This window comes from Chrysemys picta, chromosome 2, assembly GCF_011386835.1.
Source record: "Chrysemys picta bellii isolate R12L10 chromosome 2, ASM1138683v2, whole genome shotgun sequence".
NCBI classification, from domain to species: Eukaryota; Metazoa; Chordata; order Testudines; family Emydidae; genus Chrysemys; species Chrysemys picta.
This window is the reverse complement of record NC_088792.1, coordinates 159,151,562-159,165,507: the sequence shown is the minus strand read 5'-3', so window position 1 is coordinate 159,165,507 and position 13,946 is coordinate 159,151,562. Positions and strand designations below refer to the sequence as shown.

Here is a 13,946-nt window from a genome sequence, read left to right as displayed (position 1 = left end):
AAATGGGGAAATTGGGTTGCTAACTTTTGTACACAGGGCTCTTAAATGTTCTAGTCCCCTTGACTGTGGAAGGTGATGCCTTAGCCAGTAAAAGCTATTGGAAACCGCAGAAGCCCCACCAGGAAGGGAGAGAAGTCTTGAGGGGGGAGGGATTGCTGTGATACTGTGTACTAGCAGGAGAGAGATGCATGCCACTAATATTTAGGGCTAAGTTTTCCTTCACAAGCTGACTCTTACAGAGAAACCCATATGCAGTCTTGGTTCCACAAAGTTCTTTCTGCATCCCTAATCTTTTCTCCATGTTAGGGATTGATAAAGGCACCATCTTTATTCAGAGGAACACAGGCTCCCTAAAATTAGCACCCTCAGTGCCTGTCCCTCACCTGTGCACATACTGCTGTGGGAAGTGGAGTCTGGCTGGAAGGTGTCAATTCTCTCTTGATTCTCTTTCAGGGGAAGATGAGGATCAGTATGAACAGTTCATGCTGCCCCTCACCGCTGCATTCGAGGCTGTGGCACAGATGTTCAGCACAAACACTTTCAATGAACAAGAGGCAAAAGTAAGTCCGAATTGCGCAAGACAAACTTTCTAGTTAATCGGTGCCTGGGGATTTTGCATCCATTCTTTTTCCAACAGTGGCCTTGTCATCCATGACTTAATCAAAACTTCCTTTAGTGCTTTACTCCCAATGTTTTGGGAGGTGGTAGCCAAGGTTGGGGAGACCCTGATCTCTTAGAGACAGGGCAAATGATTGCTAGAAGGGGTCCAGGCATTTGGGGAAGGGAGGTGTCTCATTCACCCAAAGTAGCTCAGACACAGTGCGTGGCTTTAACCAGTGACACCTCTCAGTATCCTCTCTGCCTTGGCTTAACTTGGGTGCATTCCTGTTGCTTAAGGAGGAGGAGTGTCCAATTTTTGAGACTGGAGGCCACCAAAGAAACACCCTATTGCTCTTGGTTGGAAGGGCGGCGGGCTAGTGCTGGCCAGGAGAGGGAAATGTCAGGAAGTATGTCACTCAACATGTAATGTGTCTCTCCCTTCCCAATTCAGAGGACCTTGGTCGGCCTTGTGAGAGACCTGAGGGGAATAGCCTTTGCCTTCAATGCCAAGACCAGCTTTATGATGCTCTTTGAGTGGATGTATCCTCACCCTAAAATCCCACTGGCCACGACAGAACTGAAGACTTAAAGGCATTAGCCGTCCATACATTAGAATTGAGGGATCTGTGGTTCAGGGCTGTTGCTCCCAGAACAATAGGGCAAGAAGGGACCATAAGGGTCATCTAGTCTAGTCCCCTGCCAAGATGCAGGATTTGAACCCCTTGAGCACCCAGTTAATTTTGTATTCAGTTAACTCTTCGTTTTTAGTTCTTCTCTTTACAGTCAAGAGAATGTACAGCTCCTGGTGCATCTCTCTCAAGCTTTAAGAAAAAACTCCTTTCGGGAGCCCTGCCTGTGGTTTCGTATTACATTCTGCCACAAAGGAGACTAGAAATCAGTTCTAAGGTTTCGGGTTGAATTCCAAATGGGCCTAAAGGCTTTAGGCACCAAAATTCCTCTGGCTTTTAATGGGAGTTAGACACCCAACTCCTTTAGGCTCCTCTGAAAATGCTACCCTACATCTCTTGCTCCCTAGAGCTGGCAGTAGTTGGGAAGTAGCCTGTTCACCTTGGTGACCCCCAAATAAGGCTGATTAAGGAGCAACACCTGTGGACTCCAGGTGTTGTTTGTAGTCTTCTGCCTGGTGGAGGCCACATGGCCATAACATGGGGCAGGCTGCTTGGAAAAGGTGAACGTAAAATGATCATGGCTGGCTTTGGCAGCAGTGGATGCAGGCATAGAGATACCCCATTATGTCCCTTTGCCCCGAAATTTTGCAGCCATGGATTGCAGTTGTTATACTGTGTAGATAAATATTACCAGCCAAATGATGGTTTAAATGGAAACAAATGACTCTGTTCTCCAGGAGAGTAAGCCCCGGCCAGCACCATTGGCTGAGCTTAGTGCCCAGAGAGAGGCCAGGAGGAAGAGAGCCTCTCTCCAAAGACTGGAGCAGGGCAAGACCTTTGACTTGAGTTTAAACTGCTGAGCTTTTCTTCATAATTGAAACAACAAAGTTCCTTAGCTTCTGAGTTGCAGCTATCCATCCTATATGCCAATTCTACAGCGGGCGATTGAATTGTGGTACCACGACCCAGCCTGCACTACACCTGTGCTCAAACTGATGGCAGAGTTGGTGCATAACAGGTATGAGACTCCAACATCCAAAAGCAAATGGGATTCTTGTCTCTTCACTCTGTGACCCATTAGTTTGGGGCTTGATAATGTTCTCTGCTGCCAAGCCATGTCTCTTCCATTTCCCTCTGTTTATGCTTTGCAAGTTGCCAGCAAAAAAAAGCAGCCACTCTCTCAGTAGGGAAGCAAATATAATAGTTCACATATTAATCCTGCATCATGACCCAGTTAAACCAAAGAGCTGTCCTCTGTAAGCTCTTAGTGGAAGAGAATGTGTGGAGAGACTAGATCAGAAACCAGTGTTTGTTTATTGGAGTACCTGTTTCTGGGCCCATCGCCATAACATCTGAGAAATTTACATTAATTTAAAAACATGCAGTTAAAATGAGTGCTGCTCCATCTGGTGGTCAGATGACCAGTGGTTCTTTTTGCTAGCAGATAGATAAATCTCTGCCACTGTTCAGATAATTGGGAAGCTGCCTAACATGTGAGTGAAAGATTGCCCAACATTTAGCTCTGGAGTACTGCCAGGTGAACAGAACTCTGTACGCGAGAGCACTGCTAAGCGTTGTTATAGCCATGCAAGAAGGAAACTAGACTTGAACAGACATGGGGCTTTATTGCTCTTGAGGATCCATATTGTTGTGCTGTAGACCAAAGACAAAAGAGATATTTGTGAAAGGACAAACCCTCATAGACTAAGGCCAGAAGGAGCCATCATGATCATCTGCACATTGCAGGCTACAGAACCCTGCCCACCCACTCGTGTAGTAGGCCCATAACCTCTGGCTGAGTTACTGAAGTCCTCAAAGCTATTGAATTTCCCCCTTATTTGTTGAGGTGTAAGCTAGAAAAAAGATTCCCTTACTACATTTAAATGTAGTTGAAAATGTATTCATCTGTAGGGAAGCAAACTATCTAATTGCCAAGTGCCTACAGCGCAGTATGGCTAGGGGTTAGTCCCAGCACTGCCAGACCTTGCTGGAAGGCTGCCTACCAAGATGTTCCTTGGGTTTCGATGACAGTAACATAGCAGTTATTGCTGAGGTGGGATTTCTGGCATGTGCGAAACTTAATATTCTTAAACCATGTGAAGCACAGGCCTTTTCTTTGGAGACAGCGGCTCTCTTGTCTCCATCTCTGAGCTGTCTGGCTTAGATAGTGCCATTATTATTACCAGACTGGGGCAACTGCTTCTGACCTGCCACAAATGGCTCTAAGCTCAAGGATACCACAAAATAGATCAGCAGGGCCGATGGTCACTCCTTTCTCCTTCGCACACCTGTGAGAGCAGCTCTGTGTTTACTTTGTTCTGTTCTCCCTTCTAGGTCCCAAAGGCTACAGTTTGATGTGTCCTCACCAAACGGCATCTTGCTCTTCCGGGAAACTAGTAAAATGATAACTACATATGGTGAGTCCCCAGCTTCTGCCCTGACTTAGCTCCTGACTGCTGGTCTCTTCGTGAGCAGGGGCTGGTGCCCTGGTCAGTGCTGCCTGGGGTTTTGAGGAGACTGGGGTGAGAGGCAGGGTGAAGTAACTTGCCACATTCTTACTGGCCTTGCTTGTATAAAGGGGGAGGATTCTCTCCGCGACCTGATGCCAGACAGACGGGTGAGAGCTTAGGGATTTTGCATGGGATTGAGAGAAGGAGAGGGTAGCTCATGGCTCTTCTGGTGGAGGCTAAGCAGCAGCTGTGCTGAGCTTCACATGACCAAATGCCTTTCTGTATGGAGTTGGGGGTTACTTGGGGACTGGATCCTACCGCTAAGGGAAGCCATTAACACTGTCCTGTTCCCATCAGCAAAGCCACACGCTTGTGTTCAGCCAGGCAGACCAATTCTCTCACGGTTTCTAACAGCGTGGTGTGTAGGTAAAGAGCCCTGCTACTAACCAGTTCCTGCTGGGACTTATCACATCATAGAACAGGACAAGTGGTTGCTGTAAGCTTTACTCATGAAACCGGCCCAGAGTTTCAGCACCAAGTGTCCATTTTCTGGTCAGACAGACAGCTTTACTGCTTTTTCCCCATACTGAGCAATACACTGAGATGGGGTCTGGAAGCAGTGCTGTGATACTGAGTCTCCTTCTGTGCTTGTGCAGGAAATCGTATCCTAACGCTAGGGGAGGTCCCAAAGGATCAAGTCTATGCCTTGAAGCTCAAGGGGATTTCCATCTGCTTCTCTATGCTGAAGGCTGCGCTAAGCGGCAGCTACGTCAACTTCGGTGTCTTCCGTCTGTACGGGGACGATGCACTCGACAATGCCTTGCAAACCTTTATTAAGCTCTTGCTCTCCATCCCGCACAGTGATCTTCTGGTAAGCCAACACACCTGTGATTAACCACTAGATCTCATCTAATCACGAGCTATGTGCCAACTGCAGAGCACCCATTCCCTCTGTGCTGATTCCGGCTGACACCCATACCTGTGTTGCAGACTTAGCTAGGATGTTGATATACGTACATCTGCTTTTCTCTCTCTAGAGGGCAATTGTAGGTCATGTTCGGTGCTTCATGCCCAAAGGCCCACACAATTAGATATGCCAAACTCAGCAATGAAAATGATATAGTGCCAGTGTGTGTTCCTATGAAGTAATTCTTCAGTGTCTTGCTGCTCAGAAGACTACTCCTCACTCTGACAAACAGGAGTTGTACTTGTCCTGTCCCTTCCCCATATGCTGCTGCTTGCAGTAACGTATTTGGAGACTAGAGTTACAAACCTAGCTGGACTGTAGTAAGGGAAACGTTGGACCTTTGGTGTTCATTGAAGGGATTTCCTAATGCCAAGTGCCATTAGCACTAATACTGAGCCCGAGTTGCTGAGCTTTAAAGAGTTAATTTGACAACAGGGCAGTTACAGCCTTCTAGGCAGTCTTCCCCTTTTCCAAATGTGTCTAGTTTCCCTCCCATCTGCCCCAGCTCCAGCCAATCCTGCCAGGTCCCAGTACACACCACGATCTCCCTCTGCTCCTGAAAAGCAGGCAGTGCAGCCTTGTATGAGCTGGGACAAGTGCGGGGGATTCTGACGGGCTGGTATCCATTGCATATCATCTGTCTCTGTTCTACAGCAGAGCTGCTCGGACTCCAAGTTGCAGTAAGATCTGCCTTGAAGGGAAGCACTATTAAAAGGGTGAAGAGTGCAGGATGGGAAATTAAACAGTGGCTTTTGAAGAAATAGTGAAACTGTACAGATGAGTGAGCTTGTGCCTTTCCCACAGGGTCCTGGGATTCTGGGCAAGACAGAACTACTTCATATTCAGCAGTCTGCTGCATGCCCAGAGTCCTGTCTGAAAATAGCCCCATTCCTCCTCACCCACCCCATTTCCCTAGGGCGTTATGCTGCAGCTTCTCTCTTCCCTTCTCTCATCGGGGGCGTTGGCAAGTCTCTGTAGAGCAGCGACCCAAATAATCCCTTTCTTCTCTGAAAAACACTTTATGCAAATGGAGACTTTTCCTTACCTTTTGAGGCTGTGGGCAGAGCTCTCAGCACATCAGCAATCAACACAGTCTTGTTAGAGGCCAGCCTGACATCTGTCTTCTATACAAGCCTGGAGTACAGTATTCTCTGCCCACTGCCTGCCTGTGCTGACATGCTTGGCCAGAATCTCTGCAGGGTTGGTGAGAGTTTGCATCATTATCCAGGCCTGTGTGCTCACTAGACTTCCTACCACAGCAGAACCTGACCCTAATGCTCCAAGGGCTCACACAGGGGGTTCTTTGTCTGATAGGTTGCCCCTGACCCATCAAAGTAGAAGGCTGCACATCCAGCACTGGAGTTAGCTGACTAAGTCCCCAAGCCAAAAACTGGATGAAAAAGATATTCCAGTATTACACTAATGAAGGAAAGGTGGCTGGATACTGTTGTGTGACACTGAGTACATAAAAGTGATGAGCTAAAAAATGTAAATATAGCGCACATAAGTTGTCCATGGGGAATGTTTTCATAAGCGTTAGTCAAGTAGACTCTCTCAATGAGCAACTTCCAATTGGTTGAAAAGTGGGTTGAAAGGGATGTGATTAGACTTGCTCTGCTCTGCAGGAAGTCCTGTGCTTGATTCTAAATTAACCATTAGACCCTAAAATCTCTTCCCTCTTTCTCTCTCTCTCTCTTTCTCTCTCTCTGCAGGATTACCCCAAACTCAGCCAGTCATACTATTCCTTACTGGAAGTTCTTACCCAGGACCACATGAACTTTATAGCCAGTCTAGAGCCCCATGTAATCATGTATATTCTTTCTTCCATTTCAGAAGGTCTGACTGCACTAGGTAACCATCTATATTCTTTTGGGGGTACATGCAACGGGCTCTTTTGGGAATGAGGGGAAGATTAAGGATTTTAGTTTAAATTAGCATAAATTTAAACCATTAACGAACTAGAGTTCAGAACTATTTATGATGTAGATTGGGAGGGAGTTTGTTTAATTTTCATGGCACACCTTTTTTTGTCTATGGTAGTACACCTGTACCCCGATATAACGTGACCGGATATAACACTAATGCAGATATAACGCGGTAAAGCAGCGCTCCGGCAGATCAAAGCAAGTTCGATATAACGCAGTTTCACCTATAACGTAAAAAAATTTGGCTCCCGAGGACAGCGTTATATCGGGGTAGAGGTGTACCTAGAGGCCACCAGAGAAGGCTGTCCCCAGCCAGTGTGTGTGTGTGCGCGCACACACACACACACATGGAACTAACAGTTTAAATAGACAAGAGATTAGAGAGCTTGTTTTGTCCCCATTTTAGAGCTGGGGAACTGAGGCACAGAGAGGTTAAGTGTCTTGCCTAAGAAGGTAGAGCCAGGAATTGCACCCAGTGTCCCAGACCAGTGCCATAACCAGGGAAGAAAAGAAAGACATGTGGTCTATAAAGATGGCTGAAATGAGTCCATGGAGGAGCAAACGAGGAGGACAACTTTGAACTCTACTGTGCATGGCAATCCTCGCTAAATTAATGCCCCATATGGAAGGGGAATTCTGTTGAATCCCTTAAATTTGCAATAGAGCAGTGGGTAACGTAATAGAAAAATCTAGCTGTAAAAAATGGAGCTCTGTAGATGAACAGGCTGAGTGTTAATTTAGCTCAGTCAGTATTCCTGGTGCTCTACACACAAGATAGTCCCAAATAACTTGTGACCTCAGAACCCTTCCCAGCCAACGCACATGGGCAGGAATAGCACTTACTACAACGAGTTTCCCATTACCGGCCCTATAGTCACACCTAACATAACACGTGGTGATGACCGACAGGGAGGGGTGCAGGCAGGACATCAGTAAGATCATGTGGTTACTTTGGGAAGTTAGATGCATGTCTTGATGTATCTAGTTTTATATTGCTAATGGTGACTGTACCCACATGGATATGTGTGGTACCAAGATTTATCTTCATAACATCGTTTTAAACTACTATGTTGTGGGCCCAACAAAAATGACCCCTGTACCAATGGTGTCTGCTCCCTCCAAATGAGTCTGTTAAAGGGAAAGAGCTGCTTATATACAACAGAGGTAGTTTTAATGTGCTGCTTAGTCTTCCTAAAAAGGCACTGCAGTTCCCACAACCCAAACTGTGACAGCAGGCAGCTGAGAGCATCACATGCCAGACATCTGCTGGTTACATGGGAAGCTGTGCTGAGTTACCCTAGCTACGTGCAAACACAAGTGAACACTTTTATGGCTTCCCATGTCCTGCACACATGAACAGGGCACAGTGAGCTAATGCAGGGTACCATGTTGCTTCACCTCCAGTTACTGTGGGCTTGCACACTGGAGAATCATTAGGGTGTCAACTTGTCTGCTGCTGGCTGGCTTAGGATAAATTTGTGCTATTTGGGTAGGCCTCAGAGGGGAGAAGGGCTGGTCAAGTGGTGATGGGCTTGTTGGGGGGGGGGGGTCTTTCCCAGCTGTGTCTCATGGAGGGAAATACTCGTGTTGTCCCACTCTATTCCCTTTTTCTTATCCTCATAGACACCATGGTTTGCACAGGCTGCTGTTCCTGTTTGGACCACATTGTCACGTATCTCTTCAAGCAGCTGTCCCGCAGCACCAAGAAGAGAACCACTCCCCTGACCCAGGAGAGTGATCGGTTCCTGCACATCATGCAGCAGCACCCAGAGATGATTCAACAGGTAAAGAGGGAAGGGGACCAGTAGGGGGGATATGCTGCTTGTTGCAGTGTGCTGTCCCCATCTGGTGGTCAAAAATATGATTATGCTGAACTCTTATCTGTGCTTTTCATCGTCTCTCGCAGTTGCTAATCCTCAGTCCCCAGCACTGCTCCCCCCAATTCTATAGCTGAAGTCCAGCGGGGCTAAAGGACTTACCTGAAGCCAGATGGGGTTGGGGTAATCTTAGGAATCAGCAGGTTGTGCCTTCCCACCACAGATTGGATGCACTGTTTTTAAACTTAAATTTGAAAAAAAAAAAAAAAGTCAAAACCTTCTAAACTTCTTAAATATAATTTTTAAAATACCCCAATAGGTATAGCCTATGTTGTGGGACTTACTGGTAGCTAGTAAAGCTGAAACCAGAAAAATATCTGCCAGCAGCAAGCATGTAATCTTACACTCTTTTAACACAAGAGCCAATTCAAAAGAGGCTAGAAAGCTTCAGGAGGCTATATAAGTGTTCACAACAGAACAGAAACAGCACAATCTTGCTGCTTAATGAGGCAATGACCAGGTTCTTCCTGTGGGGATCAACACTCTGCCTTGAGCCTTTTGCTTTATCTACTCAAGCTGTGTTTATTACCTTGTACAGCAAACACTACCTTGGTGCCATTATGCTGGAGTTCATAATCACCTCCGCAGGATAAATTTAATCTGGTTTTGTTCCTGCAGTCGTGTTAGCACTTTTGTCATCTTCCTCTTACTGCTGTTCCATGAACACAGAACTGGCCAGTTTCCTTTGCTGGTCGTGAATATAGAGTGTAAGATCTGTAATACGACTTGTAAAACCAGTCCAATAGTCCTTTTCCTTGCCTGAATCAATCCCAGCTCCTTGTAGACTGACTTCCTCTCTCTGTCATTCAGTTAATCTGCCAGGTGAATTGCTGCATATCTCCTGGGATGGTGGGTCTGCCCCTTTTTCCACCAGAGGTTCCATTACTGGGATCTGTTCATTCACCCCTTTTGGTGAAACACTTGTCCCCCGTGTGCCCCTTTCTTCTCCCCCCCCCCCCCCCCCAACACTTGCTTGCTTCCGTGGTGGCACACTGCATTCCCATGGGGGCATCCAGTACTTCTCCCCGACTTCGAGGAGGATCAGAGACCATTGTGCTGCTCTCATGCTGCCCCCTCCTGGCAGATCTGGTTGAAAAAAGCAGCAGGCTTTGTGTTTGGTTAGAGGAAGTTGCTACAGCACAAACTGGAGCCTTAGTCTGATACAGGAAGAGACTGGAAGCTGCTTGTGGGAACCAACAGTGTTAAGATCTTGGGCTTACCTTTGAGTCTAGTTCTGACTTGGCCTGGCAGACCATGGGTGGGGAAGACAGAGTGTGGCGAAGAGGCTTTCCAATGGATTGAAGGGCATGCTCACCTGCATGCACTCCATTTTAGGTCTTGCATGCATCTAGTTTGAGGTGGTTCTTAGACAGGGATCCCTTTGGGACAATAGAGGGAGTTTCCGCCATGGAGCCCCAAATGGCTTTCAGCTGCTGCACACATTCCTACATAGGAGTTCATTGTAATCTATTGGGAGCATCCATGGTCTCTCCTGGTATTTCTGTCTACCACAGCATGATAGCATTGCAGGATTAAGAGGCAACCTGCTGAGGCTCAAATAGGGGACACGTGAATAGTCCAGGAAGCTCTGCACAGACTGGGGTTAATCTCTATAGCCTCAACATCTGGGGTCAGCTTCTGACCTCCAATTAAAGTAACGAAAGTGAGACCACCCAGGACTAGTGGGAGACAGCGGCAAACCTGGGTTTCAAATAAGGGTCACCTGAGAAGAGATTATGCTATTGGTAACCCACAGTCAGCTCTAATGGCCCAGGAGGGGGATGGGATGGTAAATACTGACACATGCTCCCAGGGCAAGAGGTGGGTTTGAGGGAACAGCCTAACTCTGCGGACTTCCCTCTATCTTTCCAGATGTTGTCAACAGTGTTGAATATCATCATCTTTGAGGACTGCAGGAATCAGTGGTCCATGTCTCGACCTCTGCTAGGCTTGATATTGCTCAATGAAAAGGTAGGCAGGCCCAACCCCTCTGGCTGGGTTAAGCTGACTTTAATCAGGAGTGACCCAAGGACTTGAGCCCAGTCTCGTATTCTACAAATGAACAAGGGGTACTCAGGCAGAGCTGGGGTGTGGGCAGCCAGGCTTGGCATGGCTGTGCGCACTGAGGATTGAGCAGGGAAGCTTGCATGGCACTTGCCTGCACCATGATTAATTCTAAGTCCTGTGGGCTGCTCGTTTTCCCAAGTCCTAGAATCTATCCAAAATAATCATTGCGCTCTCTGCCTTGCCGAGATGAGCTGGCGCCATTCAGCACTCGCCTCTGAAGGCTGATCTTCCTTCTCTTGTCTCCTCCCAGTATTTCTCTGACTTACGGAACAGTATAGTGAACAGCCAGCCCCCTGAGAAGCAACAGGCGATGCACCTCTGCTTCGAGAACCTCATGGAAGGCATTGAACGCAACCTGCTAACCAAGAATAGGGACAGGTCAGTATGGAAAAATCCCTTGGCCAAAGAACCTGGTTCATGACCAGGCAGTGCAGCTGACAGCTCCCCTCAAGGGGTGGCACTGCATGGTTAATGAACCTGCTCCATGTGTCAAGGCCCCCAGAACACCATGGGAAAGGGCTAGGCTCCGTGGACACATCAGGCATTTGTGCCCACAGTGGTGGTCATGCCTTGGACAGTTCTTGCCTCCTGGGGGCCAAGTGCTGCATCTCATGGGAGTAAACTCTTAAATTCCTTGGTGTAACACCAGCTTCCAGGGCCTAAAAGCCTGAGCACCTGCCCAGGAGCTATATGGAGCTAAGGTGGGTCCAACGCATTGTGTACATGTTAGAATTGTTCCAAAAGCAGCAGCTCAAAGGCAAACTGGCTTCCTAGTGCTGATGTGCAGGAATAATGGAACTGTCACTGGCTCCCCTTTCACTCAAACATGGCAGCCTCCTACAAGCTGCAGTGTTCCCCCTGCATCTCACATGCAGAAAGCAGGGGTGCAGGATCTAAACCTGTGCATCTGCTCAGTGGAATGGGAGCAGGGGCAAAGGGCTGCTGGCCCTTCCCTTTCCCTCACCAAAAACCGCCTCTATAGCATCTTCTCTTGTACGTGGTTCCAACTGGCAGGCCCCTCTGTGTATGCACTGCTGATTAGATACTCGTGCATCATGCCCTGTTGCAGAGGGAATGGCTGGGTAGTTGCAGGTTACATTATCACACTGGCTGATATGTTCACTGCTCCTCTGCTGCCTTCTCACTACTCACTGAAACCTGCAGGGCCAACACTACCTGACCTGAAAAGTCCCTGACCAGATACCCTTCAGTGGAAATGCGGAGCCTGTCACATCTGAGTGACCAAAATGCAGTCCTGTAGCTACTCTCCTGCTTCATGCATGATCAGACACTACAGATCCCGGCATGCACTGCTCCATCTTTGTCCCAGAATTGGCATTATAGGCTGGGAGTTGGAGCCTCCTGGCTATAGCAGAGTTTTAAAGGGGAGAGAGCAAGTTTCATGTAGCCCTTGTAAGTGCTGACAAGCTGCCCGCAAGGCCCCTTGTTTGGTTGCCCCCTGCTCTAACATGCTGGTCTGTGTTCTCTGTAGGTTCACTCAGAACCTGTCCGCGTTCCGACGAGAGGTAAATGATTCTATGAAGAACTCCACCTATGGCGTGAACAGCAACGACATGATGAGCTGACACCTTCCCCTGACTCCACCTGTACAGAGCAGCATCTCTTTGGCCTGGACCAGAGGGGTTAACGTTTCCGATGGAAAGATAAGAGGGCGTTTCTGATCCCTGCTCTTCCCTAGGGTTGGACTGCGGTGCTGTTTGGCCGTACTCCATGTCCAAGGGAGGAGGGAACAGGAGCAGTGTTAAAACTCACCAGGGCAGGGTGCTTCTGTTTCCTTGGGAGGGGGTGAAGGGGCATAGCCCAGGGGTGAGAATCCAACATCTCCCTACCAGAATGTCTGGGTGGAACCCTAGCACTCTGCTGCAGCCTGCCTTGTATAAACATGTACATTTTTTCATAACATTTTGAACAAGGTTTATATTGACTCCGTTTAAAAAAAAAAAAAAAAAGTATGATTGAAATTTTTACAGAGTCTAGTGCACCAATGCTGACGTGAGGGTTGTGTATGTGAGTGAGGAAGGTGTGTCTCATGCTGGCCTGAAGCTTTCCTGGGCAAGGGGGTGTGAAAGTGCAGAGATATATTTAGTGACAAGTGTAGAGCGAAGCAAAAAAAATGTAAAATTCCAAATGTATATTTTTTCTTATAAGGCCCTTTAAATCACAACTTCCTGTTACTGTTTCCTCTTTGTTATTAGGAACTCTAAGCCATGCTGTACGATCATCCAGCTGTGCTAGCCCATGGGTGTCTCCCCTCTGTAACAGTAGATGCTGTCCGGTTGTCATTCAGCTTAGGGCCCTTCCCACTCAACATGTGGGTTGGGATGCTTCTCCCCCCGCCTGTCCCCAGAAGCCCCACAACACATTTTCCTTTTAATTGTAAATTGTCCCTTTGCTTCCCCTTCTGTAAAGCTGGAAGTGCAGGTGGAATAAGAGCCCTCTAAAGGTTGAGCTTCTCCCTAGTACTTGTAAAAAAAATCCCAGCCCTTTGTTATGGGACATAAGTGGCGCTCCCACTGAGCAAAAGAACTGCAGCAACTTCCCTTGAGGTAGTGCATGTGTATATTTATATAGAGTGCACTCCTGAATGTATGGCACAGCCAAGAACATAAGATTTTTGTGTTGAATCTACCACCATGGAGGGTTCTTAATAACAAGGTCTGCATAGCATGAAGTACCTAACATCCCCCTTAAACCAAATCCATTTTTCTAAACCACCATATTAAATGTTTTTGGATATAAAATTTACTTACAGAAGAAAGTTAAGGGGGGGGAGGGGACAACCTGTTTGCCTTGTACTTTTCCACTATTGTTGCTGCTAGTTGTGTGCATCTCTAGCTCAGCTCTAGCCCACAGACACTGTCCTTAGGTTTTATTTCAATTTCTCTTCCCTGACACCACCCACTCAATTTTTAAAAATTTTTTTTGTTCTTTCCTCTGGCGATTGTGTGTTGGGTCCTTTTTTGTGTGAGCAGATTGCTGGTTGACTTGTAAGGGTGTTTGCTGCATACAGTGTAAGCATTGTGACTGCAAATAAACTTCAATGGTTTCTACTGAGCTTGTCTTTTTGGATCTTGACTGTTGTGTACTGATCATCACCTCTACTCTCCCCTGAAGGGAGCTGCTATGAGAGAATGACTATGTCCCTCACTCTGATCTGCCTGCTAGAGATGGAGGTATTTTAACAGCTTTGCATCCATTAGTTTGGTTTCACTTTTTAAATAAAATATTAAGATTTTTAGGCTGTTAGAAGGAGCAGGACTACCACAGCCAAGGGGAGACTAGTAGCCATTATACAATACACAATCTTCTGTTGTGCTTCATGCTGCTACTCCCAGGAGGGGAGTGTTCCACATCAAGTCAACCACAGGCTAGTATCTGGTCTTCAATCTGTGAAACCTGCCCTTTGTGCC

General features: G+C 47.2%; 1 protein-coding gene across 5 annotated transcripts in view; it reads left to right on the top strand.

Moving 5' to 3' along the window:
• The window catches only part of XPO7 (exportin 7), an 86,248-nt gene extending 72,658 nt beyond the window's left edge, over positions 1-13,590 (top strand). For all 5 annotated transcript variants that reach the window (XM_008168652.4, XM_024105546.3, XM_065584602.1 and 2 more), the window contains 10 exons: positions 454-560; positions 1,052-1,140; positions 2,140-2,247; positions 3,564-3,646; positions 4,336-4,550; positions 6,359-6,497; positions 8,195-8,355; positions 10,321-10,419; positions 10,766-10,893; positions 12,008-13,590. In XM_008168652.4, coding sequence (XP_008166874.2) covers positions 454-560; positions 1,052-1,140; positions 2,140-2,247; positions 3,564-3,646; positions 4,336-4,550; positions 6,359-6,497; positions 8,195-8,355; positions 10,321-10,419; positions 10,766-10,893; positions 12,008-12,101 — 1,223 coding nt within the window. In that variant the 3' untranslated portion in view covers positions 12,102-13,590. The remainder of the gene's footprint in view (positions 1-453; positions 561-1,051; positions 1,141-2,139; positions 2,248-3,563; positions 3,647-4,335; positions 4,551-6,358; positions 6,498-8,194; positions 8,356-10,320; positions 10,420-10,765; positions 10,894-12,007) is intronic.
• Positions 13,591-13,946: the final 356 nt, after the last annotated feature.